General features: G+C 41.9%; 1 protein-coding gene across 1 annotated transcript; it reads right to left on the bottom strand.

Annotated features, from left to right (window-relative positions):
- Positions 1-4,030: 4,030 nt before the first annotated feature.
- On the bottom strand, positions 4,031-6,368 carry LOC130461267 (uncharacterized). The gene is made up of 2 exons (XM_056829274.1): positions 5,904-6,368; positions 4,031-4,485 (listed from the first exon to the last, which is right to left on the bottom strand). The coding sequence occupies exons 1-2, from the start codon at positions 6,323-6,325 to the stop codon at positions 4,374-4,376; spliced, it is 534 nt and encodes a 177-aa protein (XP_056685252.1). The 5' UTR covers positions 6,326-6,368; the 3' UTR covers positions 4,031-4,373.
- Between the last annotated feature and the right edge of the window lie 16,065 nt (positions 6,369-22,433).

Raw genomic sequence — 22,433 nt, 5'->3', positions numbered from 1 at the left:
TTTTTTCTATATTTTTTATAACCTTTTCTCGCATTTTGCCTTTAGACTTTCGCAAATACGATTGTGCAGGGGTGTGTATGGTGCTCTTGGTGCACTAGTGTCCAAACGACACGCGTCAAATATAAAACGCGGATATCTTGTTGAATCCGGAGAAGAAAAGAACAAACGTTGTTTTTTTGATAAAAAAGAACAAATGTTGTTCTTTTGTTAAAAAAAAGAACAATGACTGCTCTGTCCCTTTTTTTTCGTTCTTTTGTTTTTCACTCAATTTTTCTGGTATATATACCTTCTTTTTTATAATTTTCGAATCAGAATTTGTGAAGAGGAGAGAGAAAAACTATGGAAAGGAGAGAGAAACTGTGAAGAGGAGAGAGAAAGTAATGGAAAATTCTCAGATATTGGTTGATTTTTCTACTTCAATATCAAATTCTATAGATTCTTCTTCTTCAAATTTAAATTCCTCTGCCGATAATCCGATTTGTGAAGGTAATTTTTCAATTTTTTAAAAACGAATTACTTATTTATGATAGATTTTGATTTTGATGTTCATTATTTTGATAATTTCCATATATTTTGATTTTTTTGATCATTTCATTTCTGCATTTCTCAATAACTTTGATTAATGTATTTTGATTCTATATTTTGATGATTTTGATGATTAATGTATCTTGATTATATATTTCTGATGATTTTGATTTCTGTTCTTTTTCGATTTTATATGTTCTTTTAGTCTTATCTTTTGTTCTTTTATATATTGGTTCTCATATATGTATTAAGAGATTGTAATAATACAGAAAATAATTATTGAACATGTTGTTCTTTTTTGCTTTAGCTTGTTGTTCTTTTATGCTTTAGGTTGTAGTTCTTTTGATATTACACTTCAGATCAAGTTGTTCTTTTACCATTTTTGTTGTTCTTTTATCTTTTTTCTTGTTCTTTTTTCACTTGGTTAAAATAAGTGTTCTACATGATATGTTCTTTTCTGTTATTTATAATGTTCTTTTTCTTTACTTTATTATGTTCTTTTATACTCTATTGTTGTTCGTTTTTTTATTGGTAATGTTGTTTTACATGGTTAAAATAAGTGTTCTACATGATATGTTCTTTTCTGTATTTATAATGTTCTTTTTCTTTATTTATAATGTTCTTTTATTTATAATGTTCTTTGAGGTTCATCCTCTTTTTGTTCTTTTGAGGAATTGCTCTGTTTATTCAGCCTCTCTTCTTGTTCTTTCAGCTGTTTTTGAAGATTTAACATCATTTGTTGCTGGTCAAGTAAAAGCTTCATTTGCTCTTCAATACTGTACTTTTTGAAAAAAGAACAAACATAAAAGAACATTAAGATTTATATCTAATAAACATAAAAGAACTGAACAACAAAACACACAAAAAAAAAAACAAGTGCACCGTTCTTATCATGAACATGGCTTGTATTTCTTCTCCTTCCCCCCCCTTTTTTTTTATTTCTTTTATTTTTCATTTTCTATATTATATAATATTTCTCCTATTGGATTCATAACTTCTCATTTTAGAAACACATTCTTGAGAGAGAAAGAGGAGAGCTTTTAGTTTCTCCCAACAAAAGAGAGATTTTATGAGAGAGAAAGTTCAAAACCAAATTTATCCTCCTTCTTTCTCTGAAATGTGATTTTAATTGAATTACGTTTACAAAAAAAACTAGTTTATTAAGCGAAATACTATTTCAATTTCGCTATTTTTTGAATTTTTTTTATTCATTCAAAGAGGTTTATGTTGTTGATGAAGGTGCATCGGGTGATTAAGGTAAATTTTCTCGTTCTTAATTCTATGTTCTTTTTAAATTTTAATGTTATTTTCTTATAACTTTCTATTTTTGTGGCATCAAAATAGTGTGTTCTTTTTTAGAATCAGCAATTGTTCTTTTTACATATTTATAGTGTTGTTTTCAAATATTTTTTGATAAATAAAATAACGGAATTAAAACATATTTTTAATCTTAAATAATAATATATATCAGAAGTGCACTAACGACTTTTAAAATTCTACGTCGTGTTATTTTTTTAATTAGAACATCAATTGGTTGAAAAAGAACATTTCCAGAACTTAAAAGAACAAGAAAAAAATATAGATCTGGTTTTAAAGTTCATCAAAGGTTCGTCGTTTTATTTTTTAATTAGAACATAAATTGGTTGGAAAAGAACATTTCCAGAACTTAAAAGAACAAGAAAAAATATAAATCTGGTTTTAAAGTTCATCAAAGGTTCGTCGTTTTATTTTTTAATTAGAACATAATGTAAATTGGTTGGAAAAGAACATTTCCAGAACTTAAAAGAACAAGAAAAAATATAACTGTTTTTTATATTTGTACCTTTTGTCTGATTTGTCAATATTAATGTTCTTTTTGGTTTTTTGCTAATGTTCTTTTTGTTAATGTTCTTTTGTTAATGTTCTTTTTTTTTTTGCGGTTTTTATTTTAGTTGCGTTTTATTGTTATTTATGTGCGTTTTGGGACATGTGCACCAAGAGCACCATGCACACCCCTGTACAATCTGAGCGTTGTTAACTTTCGGTCCATTTACAAAAGCCAGGCCCAAGGCCTCTCTCATGGTCAACATATTAATGTATGTGTAATGCTTTTAAAGTTTTAATACTAAAAAATAAATTGTCACTCGTAAATTATAAATTTTCTTTCAAATTTTTTTATTTTTAGTTATTTTTATCGACCAACTCCATGAATCATGATAATCATTAACCAATCAGACAAGGCTTCAAAGTAAAGCAATGGTCATTTTTACTGGTATACATTTTGATTTTAGACATGTCTAAATCTTAACGGCCTACTACATTTGATAAACGATAATAAATGTGATAATGAAAATGAATTTGTACTGTAAATTTCGCGAGAAAAGTTGCTTTACACATTTGCACTCAAGTACTATAGACTATAGTCTTTGTAATCTATGATCCATGTCTTTCGGCATATTGTATCATACGTCCATCTGTTTTTGGGGTCAATATGACCATTTCGTTCTTTAAACCTGGTTAATGAAAAACAATCTACAAATGATTACAAGTGCATACACAACTTATTATAGAGCCATCCACTAAAACCTAACATAAAATTAATAATAGAAATGTACAAAATTGGTAGAAGTTCAAAAGAAATAGCACATCTATCTATATCTTACACCCTTTTAAAAGCAAAGATTGGTGTTTCACTATACATCCAATATCGAAGTACCTGGTAAGCCCTTAAATTACCCCCTTTTTTTTTTTTTTTCTAATGCTCAATGGTTTACGTTCAGCCTACCCCAATTCTTTCTTCCTCCGCCTTTTGCATGCTTCCCTTTTCTTTTTCTTCTTGCTTTTCTTTAAAGGCATGGTTGCTGTTCCAAAAGCTGTTCTCTTTGTAACCTATGAGATCGGATTTGTGAAAACACTGGTCTTTAACTTTGCAGTTTTTTTTTTCTTTTTTTTAGAATGGGGGTACATCGTTCCCCCAATGTACCCCCTAGGTCCGTCCTTGCGGGTGATGGATGGGGATGAAAATAAATTTTATATACGTCATTTGGTTTTACTTTTTTAATAAATAATACATTGAATGAGGGGCAATAACAGATATATCCATAACTATATCTAATTAGAAGAATACCTATATGATTTATTTAGATGATAATTATCTATAATTATAGTTTAGATTTCATGCAACTTTAATATTTAGATTATAAACCATGCATAGCACGAGTAGTATACTAGTAGTTAGTGTTAGTTATAACAAAGAAAATATTACATACCGAGGTTAAGTTTAAAACTCTGTTTGGTTTGGAGTGAATATTGATAGGAAGAAGGAAGAGGGAGATAAGGAGAAAAAGTAATTTCCCTTCCTTTCAAATGAAAAATGTTTTAAGACTATTCAGAGAGTCATAGAAATTTGTTTTTCATTTCTTATCAAATCAAACAACGTAAAATGATAGAAAAGTAGAAAATCATTTTCCTTTAAAACGTTTTACACCAAACCAAACACTCCTTACGGGTAAGTTGAACTCGGTAATGAGAGAGGATAAACTTATTGAGTTCAGTAATACTTCAACATTTCAACATTTCAAAAACATAATCAGTCAAACTGGGTACCATATTGGAAGTTCAAAGTTCAACGAAACAAATCTAGGCTTCTGATTCTCACGACTTTCCTTCAAAGAAAACAAGAGCAAGAAATATTATGGTTTAGTTTCATTCTTCTTTTTTACCAAGAGTCCAACGCTTGATACTTTCAATCAACAGGTGCTGCCATTGTCAATTAAGTCATTCTTCAAAGTTTTCTCCTCGATTCCAAAATGATGAAGTACTCGTATTTTGTTGCTTGACAGTGCTTATCTAATGGTGCAGTACTCGTATTAGTAGTAGTAGTAGTAGTCACATATGTTGTGAAAGACGCCAACATTGATAGCAGAATTCAACGCGTAAGTGCTTTTATATTCAAACTCACAGGGAGAACATCCCAGCCATCTGGTAACCAAAAGGTCGTTACTCAGACAGAGGATGGTGCAATTCGCTGGAACAGGTTTCATCCCAATCAACATGAATAAAACATTCAACACATTTGTGTTGAGTTTTAGACTACTATAAAACACAAATAAGCCTGTTCTAACAGATTGCAAGTTTGCAACATAATTGAATCAAAAGACATTAAGCTTTAATGTCTGGATTATTCCTTTGCCCTGCCACATAATTGCAACCATGTATTCAAACTGTCAGCAGTTGGGGAGGGGAACATTGACAGCATAACTCAATATGTAATGCCTTGATATTCAGTACAAGTGAGGGTTAGGGATTAAGGTACTACAAAACTTGATTGCATCATCACAAAGCCAAAAAGAAATTGAATAAAATCATACACTAACATTACAAGTATGGATATTTTCTTTTGCCCTGCCCCGTAATTGCACCCATGGAGTGAGATTATCAACAATTGCTTGACCAAAGAAAGCCGTTGACATGATCAGAATACTCAGAAAAGACAAACAGCAAGATAGAGTATTTATCCAACATACTCGAGGTTCATTTTGATACTGCTATTGAGAGGAGTTTTGGCTTTCGGGAGGGTGGAAAGCTGCGTGGTTGGCCAAAATGATGGGAGATAGATAATCATCCTGATATCACAAACCTTCCTAGGTGATAGAATAATTGGCAAAGAAGCAAGAGGTGGCAGAATAATTGGCAATGAAGCAACAGTGCAAGAGACAGCTTTTGTGTCATACTTCCTCCGTTCTTATTTACATGACACAACTATTCACACAAACTCCTTTGACTTCATTTTGTGATTTATACTTGAGAAAAAACATAGTCGTGTGGGGTCTTACTAGATTCGTCTCAACGAATTCTCGGTTAACTCCTAGACTGGAGAGCAGCAACAGCGTAGCTCACTGCCGAGCAATCTAGCTAGGTTGGCTCTGTAATAAGTCAAATTTGAATCGACTAGATGGTATTAAAACTCGAACTCAGACACCCCAAGTTTAGCTATCAAACACTAAGCCTACCAAAAAGGCAATCAAGAAGAAAATAAGAAATTTTGCAATATGCACCAACCTCAAATCACTAATGCAATTCCAACCTTTCCATTGACTACAAATAACAGTTCACATTATCACCAAAAAGAGGGGGGAAGACAAATAATACAATCAATGAAATAGAAGAAATTAAGCTTAAACTCACTCGAAAATAATTCACTGAATCATCTTTAATAAAACACACAGCCTACAATTTACCAACAACACTAAGAACAAAATTAAATTATAAATAAAAACTACGGAGAGTATTTCATTGAATTTGCTGCATAATCCCAAAAATTATCAACAAACTCAGAAATCTCAAATTCATCAAAATTAAAAAACTTAAGCATAGGGTTACGAATGAAAGATACCAACATTGTAACAAGCAAAGCGACCCAAAAAGATTGCAAATTCACGGCGCTTTTCAGGGAAGAAACGGGCGGGATTTTCTTGGATTTCTTCGACAGTAATTTGCTAGGATATCGGATGAGTTTCGACTTAATTGTTGGTTTCTGGGAAGAAATTGGTGAAATTTTGGACTTCTTGGGTATTAATTTACTGAAAAATCGAAGAAATTTGTGGCTGATTTTAGGTTTAGTTGAAGATGAGAAATCGGAGCAAAGGAAAATATGGGATTTTAGGAATTTGAGATCGAGGAGGAGAGAAAAAGGAGGTAGGCGAGTGTGGAGATTGAGATTGAAATCGAGACTAAAATGGCGATTAATCTTGGCCTGAATTCTTAAGTTCCATGGATTTTGATTTTGATTTTGATTTTGGTTTTGCAGTTGCTGTTGCATTGTTGCGGTTTCAGCAGTTGAGTGAAGTGGAGCAACTGAGCAAGAGAAAGTGAGAAACTCTGCGTATGTCTATTGTGTAACGGTCAAAAATATATACGAAGTACTATACGTCTATACTCCCTCCATCCCATACTACTGGCACAAGTTGATCACTACAATACTTGAATTGACTTATTAATTTATTGGGTATTACTTTATCTGTATTTTAAAAAAAGATACATTTTGATCGGCACATTGGGAGAGTGAGTTGAATTTATTAGGAAAGTGAATACCAAGATATGCGAAAAAAAGAAAGTGTATCTCTTTTTAAAATACAGTCATTTAAGGAAAGCGTAACTCTTTTTATAATACGGATGGAGTAATTAATAAACAAACAACAACTTATCACCTAAAACTTTGTGCAAAGATACGTGTAACGAGTAATTTGTGACGGATGGAGTATTGTTGTTGTTGTGTTATTATTATTAATTATTGTAATTGTTATTTGAGGGGTATTGTTGTTGTTGTAATTGATAGTGGGGTATTTTTTTTAATATAGTTAGTGGAAAATGTGTAAGGATGAGGACTGACGGGAGGTCGGGAGTGAATTTTTAAATGTTTTTTTTTTGCAGTGAGTAGGAGTGTAGGTGGGTTAGAAGGTAAATGTGAGAAATAATATAATATTGGTAAAAAAAATCTAATTATAGAAGCGGTACGGTGCAAGTATTAAGAGACGCCCCGAAAAGGAAAGCGGTGCGAGTATTAAGGGACAGATGAAGTATTTTTTAAAGGTATTTTCCTGAGATGCCTTGAGCTTTAAAGAAATTTAATAAAAGAGAAAATTAATGTGGTGATGATAAATCACTTATTAATCGCCTCTCTTTTAATATAAATAATTAAACTTAAAATAATATAATTAATATGATTCGTATATTTTTTTTGGAAAAATTGATTCTAAAAATACAACATTTAAGCGATCTACTTAAAAATGGCTGACTTTTCGTTTAATTAAGAATAACACAACCTTTTAGGTATGTCTTCTTTTAAAGAGCTCCCCTCATAAATGTCTTGCTACAATATGTAATATGAAAATCAACCTCACAGATTAAACATTTTTTCGTTATATAATTAATAAGAAGATTAAAAACGTTGTAGCATATTACCTATTTTAGCATGTTATTGTAGAGGGAAACCTTTCAAAGTAAGATAGGTCCAAAAGGTTATGTTATTCTTAGATAAACATAAAACTCACTACCGTCCTATCGTTTTGTGTAATGCGTTATACAAATTAGCCTCTAAAGTGATCTCTAATCAATTGAAACTTGTGTTGCCTTATGTTATAGGTGAATGTCAAAGTGCTTTTGTTTCGGAGAGACTGATAAGTGATAATATTTTGGTGGCTTATGAGTTTTTCCAAGTTCATGAGGAAGAAGAAGGGAGTGAAGGAAATTATGGCAATGAACCTAGACATGAGAAAAACATACGACAAGGTTGAATGGTCCTTTGTCGAGGGCATGATGAAAAAATTGGGCATCGACATTAACTTTGTGAGCCTAATCATGAAGTATATATCGTCTGTTTCATACTCTATATATACTTTATAACGACTTCCCCTCGGCATAGTTTAATCCTAGTATAGGGCTTTGCCAAGGGGACCCGTTATCACCCTTTCTTTTCCTGATTTGTGCAAAGGGTTTATTGACCCTTCTTACAGACGAGGATAGAGGAAGAGTATACATGGAGTAAAAAGCGGGAGAAACGTACCACCTATTTCTCACCTTTTTTTTTTATTGAAAATGACACTCTTTTGTTTACTAGGACAAATTATACTGAGGCGAGGTTATTAGTGACATTCTCCTAACCTATGAGTTAGCTTCTGGGCAGAAGATCAACATGGAAAAATCGTAGGTATCATTCATCCGTAATGTTAGTGTGAATATGCAGAATATGCTTCAATAGAAGTTGAACTTTACGATCGTGGAGGATCATGAGAGATATATTGGGTTGCCTACCTACATGGGACGATCCAAGAAAGCAAATTTTCAAGTTATACAAGATCGTGTCTAGAAGAAAATCAAAGGGTGGAAGGAGCTGTGCCTTTCAAGAGCTGGTAGAGAAGTACTTGTAAAGTTGATCGCACAAGCTATCCCTACTTATGTTATGCAATGCTTCAAAATTCCGGAGGGGACCATTAAAAATATGGAGTTGATGTGCCGAAACTTTTGGTGGGGATAAAAAGTTAATGAGAGGAAACTAGCACTGGTGAAGTGGGAGAAAATGTGCAAGCCGAAAAACAAGGTGGCATTGGTAAGAGGGACCTTAGAGCTTTTAATATGGCTTGGCCAAACAAGGATGGCAATGGATATCGAATCTGGACTCTTTTGCTGCATTGATGCTAAAAGGGAAGTATTTCCCTAGAAATAATTTATGGGATGCTAAGGTACCACAGAACTCTAGCTACACATGGAGATCGATTCTTTCTTCTAGAGACCTTCTCATGACTGGCACGAGATGGGTCGTGGAAAATAGCTTGCACCTGAGGTTGTGGAAGGACGCATGGGTTCCAGATTTGCGTGGAGGAAGGCTTTATTCTCCAAGACCTCAAGGGGAACTAGGGGCTCTAATGTGGCCTTTTGGAAGAATGGTGAAGGTACGCCATAGGACATTCATCTTGAGGACTTTCTCATAGAGGAATATTTACAAACAATTAAAAAGGTGCCGATCCTCGAAAGTAATCAACCTGACAACATTGGAAGAATGGGGAGTACAATGTGGAAATGAAAAGAAAAGAAAAGAAAAGGGGGTGAGGTTAAGTCTTCTCTGGAAGATGGAAACAAGGAGGTCTAGAAGAATATATGGAGTGTAAATGTTCATGAGAAAGTGAAAAAGCTGGTATGGAGGGCAGCAAGTAAGGGCATACCCACTATGGAAAATTTTGCTCGTCGTAGCTTGATGTGAACCCTGTGTGCCCAAGATGTGGAGAGGCGAATGTAAGTGTGACTCAAATGGTGTTGGAATGCCCGGAGAGTCGTCTTCTTTGGCGCATCTCCCTTGTGAGGTTGGAACCTGACATTAACCCCCTCTTCTACCTTTCTTGAGTGGTGTAGAAATATCATGGGACAATGCAAACTGGAGAGATCGTGGGAACTGGTAATGATGGTAAGTTGGCAGGTTTGGAACCTAAGAAATTTGTTGGTAAACAGTTTGAGAGGAAAAGAGTGGATCTTGTATGTTTAGCTGATGTCAAAAAGAAAAGAAAAAAGGAAAGACGTAAATTGAGTATTACATACTCTTATATATTTGTTTTAAACAAGAATCACAAACGAAACAATTAATATTAATACTGAATGATTTACATTTTCATCACAATATCTCGATATTAAAGTATGTTAAAACAAATCAATAAGAGTATCTCTGATGGTCGTAGCTAGCGATTAGCTTGAAATTTATAAAAGTTTCAAGCTAATAGCTAGACTATTGGAGTGAAAATAATAAATTTGCTTGACAAATAGCTCCCAAAAGTTGTCAAGTAATGAAATGGCAAGTGCGACTTATTTAAATAGCAAGTTATTAGTTGCTAGCCATTGGAGCACAAATTAGCTAGAAAATGAAATAACATGAACTTTTACGTGGCATAACAAGTTAATTGTCAAATTATCTTGCCATTAGAGATGCTCTAATGTTATAGGTAGGTAGACCTTATTTGTATATAACTATAGCGTTATAAGGTACCTTAATATCACTATTCTTATAAAGGGTTTATTTTGTGTGTATGTGAAACAATAACGGACAGTGAGATTTAATTTGATCGCAAATATATTAGATACCTCTTCAGTACCAACTATAAATTTTAACCAGCTAAATTAATTGACACCTACAGTTTTTTGTTAAAAATTACATACTACAAATTATTAGATCGACTCTATATTTTGCTTCTTTTTACGCTATCTCTAATAAAGGATTCACACTCACAAATGGTCTTGGCACAATAGCACCTAGTTGATCGTGTAAATAAGGCAGGTTCGACAAGCATGGGATGACACAAGAACATACTTCCCTCTCAGTGTTGTGGTCTATGTATTGGTTACCTATTGTTTGGGCTCCCAATTGATTCTCAATTGGGCCACTAAGTCCAAAGCCCAATGGCTCTAAACAAACAGCATCAAACCTACCAATGGCTAGTCAGCCATCCATCAAGGCCCAATGCCCAATAGCAATAAATGACCTATGGGCATTTATTATGCAAACACTATAAATAGGCCGCCAAGGCTCACACCTCAAGGTACGTCCAATTTATCGCCTTAAGACTACTCTTCTAGAGAACTTCTCTCTAGAATCCGAGCATCGTTCTTACTTAGGCATCGGAGGGGCTTTCCTCGGAAACACCCCCGAGGCTAGTGACTTTGCTCTTGTGCAGGTGAATTCGGACTCGACTCATTCAAGCAAGCAAGATCTTCAACACATACGAAAGGGCCTTCATTCGAAGCCCATTGTTTCCATCTTTACAACACCGGAACAATTTGGCGCCGTCTGTGGGGAAGAACACTTCAAAGCCTTTGAAAGACATTAACCACCTCTTTCTGCAAAATGGTTAATGATGTTATCAACAATAATGATGACGATATGATAGTGCGGTCAGATTCGGAATCTGACGAAGAAGAGCACCCTCAATCGATGGCGAGGTCACAGCCAAGCAGAGCTACGACCGCCACAAACGCAGGACCTCCGATTCCAACTAGGGAAGAGCTCACTGCGGCCATGACCATCATGCAAAACTTCCTCTTCAATGAGAAGCAGCAAGGATTGGCAAAAGACCGCAGAGAAGAGAGGAGGACCAGGCGAAGGCTGAACGAGCAGCCCAGTGTAGAGGTGTCCAGACCCGAACGAGAGCTCCTCCCCTTGACAGGAACACACCTGACGTCGAGATGGATGGAAAGCACGTGGGACACCCAAAAAAGGGCACAACAACAACCAGATTGGTTCGCAAAACCATCGCCTACTCCAACAGCTCTCCAAAGCGAATCGACTACTCGTAACACTCGGATCCGAAGCTCGGTGCTCAGCAGATTGAGGCCTTCGGTCCACTCAAGGTTAAGACCCTCAAGGTTACCCCCTGATCGGATTCAACGGATCCGCAGCTATCCCTCGAGGAAAGGTCACCTTGCCGGTCACAGTGGGCGAAGGCCAGGCAACAAAAACCCTTCGGGACGAATTTCTGGTGATGGACTGCGACTCCGTATACAACGTAATCATGGGAAGAACCATGATTCACAAGATGCAAGCAGTCCCCTCCACATACCATCAGCTGATGATATACGTCTCGGATGCAGGATTCGCCGAACGAATTAGAGGTGATCAAGAGGTCGCGAGAAGAACCTGCCACACCGCCGTCCGAAAGCCCAAACTAGGAGGCGGTTCGGAGGCGGAGAAAGATGCTCCAGGAGAGGAGAGTGAGGCAAAAAGGAGGAAAGCAGGCATGAGCAGCTTATCTCCCGCAGAGGTCGATGCCCGCCCCGAAACCCTGTCTCCTGAACCAGATCAGGAAATGGAGGATATCTTCCTCGAAGAAGGTTCAGACAGGAGCGTCCGAATAGGCAAGGGCCTAAGCTCGGGGCTCCGAATCGATTTGATCCAACTACTCAGGGATCACAAAGACATTTTTGCATGGTCAGCAGCAGATATGCCAGGGATAAATCCGAAGCTGATTTGTCACAAGCTGGACGTCAACGCTGAAGCTCGGCCAATCAAACAAAAGAAGAGGAATTACTCCTCGGAGAAAAATAGAGCCATCGCCGAAGAGGTGAAAAAGTTGCAGGAGGCCGGATTCATCCAGCCATGCATGTACCCAAAATGGTTGGCCAACGTGGTGATGGTCAAGAAAGCGAACGACTCTTGGCGAATGTGCGTGGATTTCACAGATCTGAACCGAGCCTGCCCCAAAGACTGCTATCCCCTGCCAAGGATAGATCAATTGGTTGACTCCACCAGCGGCCATGCGCTGCTCAGCTTCATGGATGCCTTTTCAGGCTACCACCAAGTGTTCATGCACCCCGACGACAGGGCAAAGACATCATTCATCACAAGCGCAGGAGTGTTCAACTACAAAATGATGCCTTTCGGCTTGAAAAATGCCGGCGCCACCTACCAGAGGCTAGTTGATCACGTCTTCGCCGACCACAAAGGGAGGAATGTCGAGGTCTACGTGGATGACTCCATCGTAAAAAGCATCAAGGAGGAAGACCATGTCAAAGACTTGGCAGAGACCTTCGGAAATCTGAGGAAATACAGCATGAAGCTGAACCCAAAAAAAATGCGTCTTCGGGGTGAAGTCAGGGAAGTTCCTCGGATTCATGGTGAGTGAAAGAGGAATCGATGCGAACCCGGACAAAGTCCAAGCGGCGTTGGATTTACCTGAGCCGAGGACCAAAAGAGACGTGCAGAGGCTAACCGGCAGGTTAGCCGCACTAACAAGGTTCATATCAAAAGCCTCGGACAAGGGAGCCCCCTTCTTCAAAGCACTAAAACCAAAGAGCCTCCCCGGGGGAGAAGCAGAACCAGTCAAGAAAAAGGGGGTCCCGAGGAAGGTGGATCCCGAACTGATATGGGAGCAGGAGCAAAAAGAGGCTTTCCAGCAACTCAGAGCCCACCTAGCTCAACTGCCGACGCTGGCCAGACCAAAGGAGGGGGAAACTTTGTACCTATATGTCGCAGTCAGCCCTGGAACCGTCAGCGCAGTGCTTCTTCGGGAAGAAGAGAAGAAACAACAGCCAATCTACTTCACCAGCCGAACACTCACAGGGGCCGAAACTCGGTACCCGCTCATCGAGAAAGTCGCATATGCAGTAGTGGTAGCTGCACGGAAACTGAGGCCATACTTCGACTCCCACCAGATCACAGTACTAACTGACCAACCGCTCGAGAAAGTGCTCGACAAAATAGAGAGGTCAGGAAGATTGGCTGCCTGGGCCTTCGAACTATCAGAGTTCGGCATTAAATATCAGTCGAGGACCGCCATCAAAGCACAGGCGTTGGCAGACTTCTTGGCCGAATGCTCATACCAGGAAATGCTGGATGACACGAAAAGCACTTGGGAGGTCTTCACTGACGGATCTTCCACAGTAAACGGCTCAGGAGCAGGAGTTGTACTAATCCCCCCAACGGGGAAAAGCATAGAGTATGCATTGAAGTTCGGCTTCAAAGCAACTAACAACGAGGCCGAATATGAGGCCGCAATCGCAGGGATAGAGCTTTGCTTATCCCTGGAGGCCGAGCATGTTTGCCTCAAAACTGATTCCCAGCTTGTAGCCAACCAGATCCGAGGGGAGTATGAGGCCAAGTGGCCCAGCATGACAGCTTACTTAGAAAAAATTAAATCCTTAACGTCAAAGTGAAGATCCTTTGAAGTCATTCTCATCCCCCGAGGACAAAACACGCAAGCAGACGCACTGTCAAAACTCGCAAGCTCAACACTCATCGACCTAAACAGGTCGGTCCACGTGGAAGTTCACCAAGAGAGAAGCATTGACTTGCTACCCACCACAGTATGCAGTTTACGTACCGAACCCAGCTGGATGGACGTAGTAGTCGCATACAAAGAAAGGGGAGAGCTTCCCGAAGATAAACTGCAGGCGAGAAAACTGAAAAGATTCAACAAGTGGTTCATCATCAGCGCCGAAGGAGAGCTCATGAGGAAATCATTCTCCGCTCCGCTGCTAAAATGTGTGGGTCCAACAGACGCTGACTACATCCTAAGAGAAATCCACCTCGGGATATGCGGAAACCACATCGGAGGCAGGACATTGGCACACAAAGCCCTTCGAGCCGGATACTGGTGGCCCACTATGGTTTCCGAGGCAAAGCAGATGGCAAGGAAATGCGAGAAATGCCAAAAGTTCGCACCAGCTATCCATCAACCAGCTCAAACCCTACAATCAACACTGTATCCCTTACCATTCGCACAGTGGGGGTTAGACATCATTGGTCCCTTCCCCTCAGCTACGAACCAGAAGAAGTGGTTGATTGTAGGAGTCGACTATTTTAGCAAATGGATCGAAGCTGAAGCTGTCTCCTCCATCACCGAACCTCAGGTCCGCAAGTTCATATGGCAGAACATCATCACAAGGTTCGGCATACCAAGACTGATGGTCTTCGACCACGGGAAACAGTTCGACAACACCCCGCTACAAAAATGGTGCAAACAGTTCGGCATACACCTAGCTTACTCGGCGGTTTGCCACCCACAAAGCAACGGACAAGCCGAAGCTGCTAACAAACTCATCCTCAACGCACTCAAGAAAAGAGTCGAGGATGACAAAAATAAATGGTTAGAAGAGCTACCCGGAACGCTATGGTCCCTTCGGACCACTGAGAAAGAAGCTACCGGGCAAACACCGTTCCACCTTGTATATGGATCCGAAGCTGTCATCCCTGTGGAAATCGGGACAGAAAGCTTGAGGATCCAGGCATACAACAGGTATGATGGGCTCCAAGGAGAAAGCAACAACCAACTTCTGTCCGAAGCTCTCGACCTACTAGACGAAGCTCGGAACGATGCGAGGACACTCAACGCAGCTTATTTGCAGAGGGTCAACAAGCATTACAACCGAAGAGTCAACGCTAGACCCCTAAAAGTCGGTGATCTAGTACTCAGGAACGTCGCCTCGGTTCAGAAAGGACGGATCCATGGCAAACTCTCAGCCACTTGGGAAGGACCATACATCATCCATTCCGAAAAAAGGCCAGGCACGTTTATGCTGAAACAGTTAGATGGAACAATCTTGAAGAACCATTGGAATACCGATGTTCTCAAGAAATATTTTGTATGATCTCTGTCTGTAAACCAAGTAAGTTGTTTAATGAGAAGAGGAAAGCCATTGGCACCATGTGTTTCATTAAACTTATCTCTATATTTATTGTCCCTTTAAATATACATGCAGCCTCGGATCTGATCAATCCGAGACTAAAAACAGGTTGACTTTGCCCATTCCTTGATAAAATGCAAGAAATGACCAAATCATACACTTCAGGGAATCGTCCAGAATCCTCGGATTCGCGATACCCAGATAAACCTTTTTCGCAACAAACAGTCGCTCGAATCAAGTTATAAAACTTCGGCTCAGATCCACGGATCGCCGAAGTCATAACTAAGAGGCAGACTAGCGATCTCTTGCCCAGGTTTTTGAACCACAAGAGATCGGAAGAACAATCCAGACCTCTGAGCAGATCGACGGATTTGAAGAGCTCGCAAAATTAAAGAGTCTCTTAGCAGATCTACGGATTTGAAGAACTCGCAAAATTAAAGAGTCTCTTAGCAGATCTACGGATTTGAAGAACTCGCAAAATTAAAGAGTCTCTTAGCAGATCTACGGATTTGAAGAACTCGCAAAATTAAAGAGTCTCTTAGCAGATCTACGGATTTGAAGAACTCGCAAAATTAAAGAGTCTCTTAGCAGATCTACGGATTTGAAGAACTCGCAAAATTAAGGAGTCTCTTAACAGATCTACGGATTTGAAGAACTCGCAAAATCAAAGGGTTTCTTAGCAAGTCTACAGAAAGAAGAGCTCGAAAATCTACGGATTCAAAGACTTAAAACTCCGGAAGTGCAAAAAAACTGAAAAGAGGCAGCCAAGTAACAAACATTCATTTTTATTCAATATTTGGGGGAAGTACAAATACATCAAACAGCTCGGTACATACCCGAGGACCCTCAAAAATTGAAAACAAAATGAAACAGTTAAAATCGGCAGCCATCAACAGACAATACCGGCCTACCGAAGTACTAAGAAAGCAAAAAGAAACAGTAAAACGCAGCGCCGAGGCAAAAGGGGGAAAAGCAAGCACACATTCGGAAGTCCTCAACTGGAACCGACCGACTCTGAAGAAGACGACTGCCCGAATCCCTAACTCTTGGGAGTCTCAGGAGCGGCCCCTAGGGGAGCATCCTTCGAAGAACCCCCAGCAGTAGTGTCACCTTCGGAATTCGCCTTCTGGGCCCGAGCCTCTGCAAGAGCAGCTTGGCGTTCAGCTTCAGCTTCGTCTCGATCAGCCTGGCACTCCACCAAGTGATCCTGGGCCCTCATCCAGAGAGGAACTTTCTCATTCCAAGGGAAATGAGGCATATGCTTCGCAAACATACGCCGAGCGCCCAGGATGCCATTCCAATACTGCTCTCTACACTAATCAGCAGTGTAGAGGTCAACTCGTTCTTGCTCCAACTTCCGAATGGCTGCATCCTTCTCTCGGATCTTCAGCTGGAGAACATGCACCTTATCAGCTTGGTTCTGAATTATTTCCCGATGCTTGACAAACTGATGTAGCCTCGCCTCCGCATCCTGGCTCTGCTTCTCGGCCGCCTCAAGTTTAGACGTCATCTCCTTGAGAAGTCCGTCTTTTTCTTCAAGTTCGCTCGCAAACTTGGCGGCCATTTCCTTCCTCTCCTTGTCGAAGGAAGCTATTTTTTCAGAATCCTCTTCGACTTGGAAGGTGAGCTTCCCAACTTCGGCCCCGATCTGCTCAGCTGAAGCTCTAGCCTCATGACTGTACTGAAGGTACAGTTGCTTGACCTCCACCAGCTCGGAGAAGAGCTGCCCAGCCTTCTGGTCCAAGATAGGAATATCACGAGCATAAGCCTCCTGATATCTCCTCAATTGTCTCTCCTCAACCGAGCTACACTCGGAAGCGAACGAGGACCAGAAAACAGCCTGGGAGCGAAGGAAAGATGAGAAAAAGTAGGAAAAACATAAAACAAAAAAACACAACTCAAAAGAGAAAATCCAGCACTTACCTCATTCAGATAGTACTGGGCCATCATAGCCGGGTTCCTCTCTTCAGCTCCAGGAACCCTCCACTGCGGGTTGGCCCGAAGAAGATTCTCCCGAGCAGCTTCGGGACCCACCAAAGATCCCACATGAGCCATGGGATTCTCCCCCAAAACCGGAGCCCTAGCATAGCGAGCCATCGCCTCCCTTACTTCCTCGGGAATCCGTTTCAGCGGAACATCCGAGCAAGGGTCAGCATGGATCAATCTATCCAGGGCCGAGGTCGAAGTAGAACCCAAGGTCGAGTGGCGCCTCTTCCTCGTCAGACCCTGTTCGGGCTGCTCCTCCTCAGCAGAGGGAACTTCCTTCTCAGCCTCGGGAACCTCAATATTAGGGCCTGTGAGGTCCACCATCTCCTTATCTGGAGTTCTCTCCCTTTCGAGAGGAACGTCAGCAGATTCCTTCTTCTGCTCGGCCACGATAGGGGCATCCGAGCCAGGAACAAGGTCGGCTTCAATCGCCTCCATCACCTTGGTGATATCCTGGACCTCGATCCCTAAAGCAGTAGGCGGCTTCAGCGGAGAGGGGATGGTATCTTCCTCAGCCAACGGTTGATCCACGGGCGGCGGCTCCGCAACCACCACACTCTTTAACTTCTGCCCTGGCAAGGGCATGAAGTGAAGGAGATTCTTGGGAGGAGGCATGTCTTCCGAAACCGTTTCCTACAAAACAAGCGTTCAAAGATCAGCTTCAAAAAAAAAAAAAGGGAAAGACGGACTACAAGAAACTCCAAGTCAGAGCAAATACCTTCTCCGAGGACTGAGAAGCCTTCGCCTTCTTCGGATGCGCGGAAGACCTCAGAAGAGTGCTACCCTTCCTTTTTCTTTGATCCTAAAAAGGGAGACCAAGGGTCAATAAATTTAAAAGAAGACAAAGGAAGAAATAAAGAAAAAAGGGTGAAGTACCCGGTTCCTAGATAAAGAGATATCTATCCGAGCCGGAGATGAAACCGAAGGAACGGCACGTGGCACAGCGTCAGTCCCAGGACCCTAAAAAGATGGTCCAGGACAAAGACGTTAGCCGACGGCCAACCAAAAAGAGAGACAAACAAAAAACTTCGGGATATAGAAACACTCACCAGATATGAGGTTGTCCTCAAATCAGGAAGCACGACCTTCACTGGAACAGCTTCGGGAGAGGAGGCAGAATCCCACGGATCAGCTCGAACTTCGGATATCCGAGCGACACCCGAAGGAGACAACACGTAATCCTTCAAGCGAGGATTACGAGGATTCTCTTTCCCGAACTTGTAATCAGGAGCCGAGTCGTGAATAGTCTTCAGATCCAAAGAGATGCCCAAAATCACAGGATCAAGGCAGCTAAAGCCGTACTCTGCAGAAACAAAACACAAAAACGAGTCAGTAAAACGAGACAAAAAGGAGGAGGACAAACTCACTGAAACACGGTCCCAGCGGAAAGACACCTACCCCTGTCAAAAATCCTGCTGAGACCGGCAACAGCAAGAATGTCCTCCCGCAAGATATAGTTGAGGTTCGGGAGCCAGCTAGACGGCAGTTTGTAGTTGTCCTCCCGAGCCAAAAACCACTGGAGGAGATCTACGTAGTGGTGATGGTTCCGATCCGGAGCAGCCACGCTTCCCATATCAGGATCAGGAGTCACAAACCACTTCGGAGGGCGATAAAAATTGGGATGCTTCGGATCCGTCGGCACGCGAACGAGCAACCACTCCGTCTTCCAATTATGGTCAGAACTGAGGTAAGGGTATGCCGTAATATAGTTCGGCTCCCCTTTTCTTCGGGACTTTTTGTTGATGATGGTCCACCAACCATACCCATCCCCCTTGGAAGCGTGATTGAAAGACAGATCGTGGAGATCCCGAAAAACGGCGACAGAGCAGGGAAAGTTAACAAAATCGCACACCCATCTAAATCCGATGATGTGCCTCATAGATTTGGGTGTAAGTTGGGCCAAACTGATGTTGTACGACACCAGGAGCTCGGAAATGAAGGGATCCAAGGGAAAACGGAGACCGTTCTCCAAGTGATGAGTATACACAGAGATGAACCCCCTCGGCGGATGAGTCACCCGAGGACGCTCCTGATCGGGAAGCTCGCACCAGTACCCCAAGGCGTGCTGGATTCCGTATAGCTCCTCGGCCCTCCGATGGTAGTTCCCCAGCTTCGCCTCCACCAACCAGTCACCACTGACCGATTTCTCCAACGGACCATCGATCTTAGTGGTCTCATGCAAGATCGGGGCATACTTGCCCTGCGGATCAGCTTCAGTCCAATGAACTGGAAACTCAGGTTAAGGACGGCGCACACCCGAAGAACCAGCTTTCTTACCAGAAGTTGCGCGTTCAGACACGCTAGACCCGCCAACAACATCATCTTTGGAAGCATCCCAACCAGTCGAACGCCTCTCCACCGGCCTCTCCAAAGGCCGACCCCTTGAAGTTTTCTGTACCCTTCCCGAAGGCACATTCTCCCTCTCACTAGAGGAGCCAACGACGAACTTACTTTTGCCCCTATTCTTTGCCATGGTCGCGAATTCTCGGTCTAGGGTTTAGATTGAGGAGTAGAAGGAAGAACGAAGAAGTAAGGAGAATTCAGAAACAAATTACCTTTTTCCGAAGCGGAATTCGCCGATAAAACGAACAACACAAGTTCCCGAAGTCTAAAGCTGGCCGAGTTTCGTAGATCTGAAGAAACTCAGAAACCGCGATCGCCGGGAAAAGAGAGGAAGTTTGTTTAAAAGAGAGAGAGAAAGTAAAGTTTGAAGGAAGTTTAGCGCCCGGTATTTATAGAAAAGGGAAGCGTATCAACTTCCTTTCGACCCACGATCTCCACGACACAATGCAAATCCCAACACTTGTCATCAATGCAAATCATCCATTTCCAAGAAAAAAGAGAGGGAACTTTTGGACTTCTGACAACTGGAAACCCACCCATTTAATTCTAAATGGACCGGGTCTGGGGGGCATGTTGTTTAGGCTCCCAATTGATTCTCAATTGGGCCACTAAGTCCAAAGCCCAATGGCTCTAAACAAACAGCATCAAACCTACCAATGGCTAGTCAGCCATCCATCAAGGCCCAAGGCCCAATAGCAATAAATGACCTATGGGCATTTATTATGCAAACACTATAAATAGGCCGCCAAGGCTCACACCTCAAGGTACGTCCAATTTATCGCCTTAAGACTACTCTTCTAGAGAACTTCTCTCTAGAATCCGAGCATCGTTCTTACTTAGGCATCGGAGGGGCTTTCCTCGGAAACACCCCCGAGGCTAGTGACTTTGCTCTTGTGCAGGTGAATTCGGACTCGACTCATTCAAGCAAGCAAGATCTTCAACACATACGAAAGGGCCTTCATTCGAAGCCCATTGTTTCCATCTTTACAACACCGGAACAATTTGGTGCCGTCTGTGGGGAAGAACACTTCAAAGCCTTTGAAAGACATTAACCACCTCTTTCTGCAAAATGGTTAATGATGTTATCAACAATAATGATGACGATATGATAGTGCGGTCAGATTCCGAATCTGACGAAGAGGAGCACCCTCAATCGATGGCGAGGTCACAGCCAAGCAGAGCTACGACCGCCACAAACGCAGGACCTCCGATTCCAACTAGGGAAGAGCTCACTGCGGCCATGACCATCATGCAAAACTTCCTCTTCAATGAGAAGCATCAAGGATTGGCAAAAGACCGCAGAGAAGAGAGGAGGACCAGGCGAAGGCTGAACGAGCATCCCAGTGTAGAGGTGTCCAGACCCGAACGAGAGCTCCTCCCCTTGACAGGAACACACCTGACGTCGAGATGGATGGAAAGCACGTGGGACACCCAAAAAAGGGCACAACAACAACCAGATTGGTTCGCAAAACCATCGCCTACTCCAACAGCTCTCCAAAGCGAATCGACTACTCGTAACACTCGGATCCGAAGCTCGGTGCTCAGCAGATTGAGGCCTTCGGTCCACTCAAGGTTAAGACCCTCGATCCATACGAGACTCGGGGTAGGGGAATCAAGCAGATCTGGCGAACGACCCGAGGTCAGTAGCCGAGAAAGAAGAAGAGACAGGAGGCATGACCGAACCCCTAGCCCCCATCGTACGCCCGAACATTCTAATCACAGAACCTCGGCGAACGAGGGCATCAGGGCTAAACTCGGGAAAAGAATCATGACTCCCACGTCATCCCCTTTCTCGGACGAGCTGATCAGGGAAGAGATACCAAAGGTAAGACTGCCAGCGCACCTGGCGTATAGCGGAATCACGGATCCAAGGGATCATGTCATCTCCTACGAGCAGCAAATGTTCTTGAGTCCCTACTCCGAAGCATGCTGGTGTAAATATTTCCCAACCACACTAACCGGAGTGGCGGGAGAATGGTTTAGATCGCTGCCGAAGGGATCGATCAAAAGCTGGAAGAAGCTGAAAAAGAGATTCTGCACACAGTTCGTGAGCAACAATCGCCCCGAGCGAACCACGGCAGAACTGACCTCAATCCAACAAGAGAAAGACGAAAGTCTAAGAGAGTTCATGGCCAGATTCATGAAGGAATCAACAAGCATACCAAACTTACAGCCAGATGTGGCCATCTTCGCCTTGAAACACGCGCTCCAGGAAGGGAAATTCCGTGATAAGCTCTCGATGAAAAACCCCTCCAAAATAGCCGACGTGCTCCAAATGGCTGATGCGTTCATCAGAACCGAAGAGTTCAACAAAGCCGCTGCAAGGTTGAAAGGATCGTCGGATCCGAGAGAAACAAAAAATACCCAGAGCAAGCCCGAGGGCGGCTCAAGGAAAGGGAAGGAGAAAGTAAGAGTTAGAGAGATGAGCCCGAAGAAAGACGGGAGAAGGGGTGAACTTCAACCCAGATACACTAACTACACTCCACTAACTCTGCCCCGAAAAGAAATCTTTAGCCTCAACAGAAATGATGAGAAGTGGAAACTACCTGGGAAGCTCAAGTCCAACCCAGCTCGGAGAAACAAGAACAAATGGTGCGAGTTTCATGATGACTTCGGTCACCACACCGAAGAATGCAACTCGCTGAAAGACAACATTGAGGACCTCGTTCGCCGAGGCTACCTGAAACAGTACTTGTTAGACCGAAGGGAGGAAAAAGAAAAGGCCGCGAGTGGAAAACAACACGAGCAACCCCAGAAAAGGGTCTACGAAGCAACAGGGCACAAGAAGAATGACATCCTAGTGGTGTTCGGGGGACAGAAGTCTGGCCAGGCCAACAAGAAACACCTAGGAGCTCTCTCCCATCGAGTCAACTTCAGCACAGTGGGAGACAACCAACCACACCCCCCAAACATGACCTTCACTGCCGATGATTGCTTCG

Source organism: Spinacia oleracea, chromosome 5 (assembly GCF_020520425.1).
Source record: "Spinacia oleracea cultivar Varoflay chromosome 5, BTI_SOV_V1, whole genome shotgun sequence".
Taxonomy (NCBI): Eukaryota; Viridiplantae; Streptophyta; class Magnoliopsida; order Caryophyllales; family Amaranthaceae; genus Spinacia; species Spinacia oleracea.
Note: the sequence above shows the minus strand (reverse complement) of the source record. Positions and strands in the feature narration are given on the sequence as shown.

Excerpts from the sequence above, each read along its gene's own strand:
- LOC130461267 (XM_056829274.1), bottom strand. The coding sequence starts at position 6,325 with ATGCAACAGCAACTGCAAAACCAAAATCAAAATCAAAATCAAAATCCA. Across the intron at positions 4,486-5,903 it reads GTCGCTTTGCTTGTTACAAT|ATGGCTGGGATGTTCTCCCT; the intron begins GTTGGTATCTTT and ends TTTGGTTACCAG.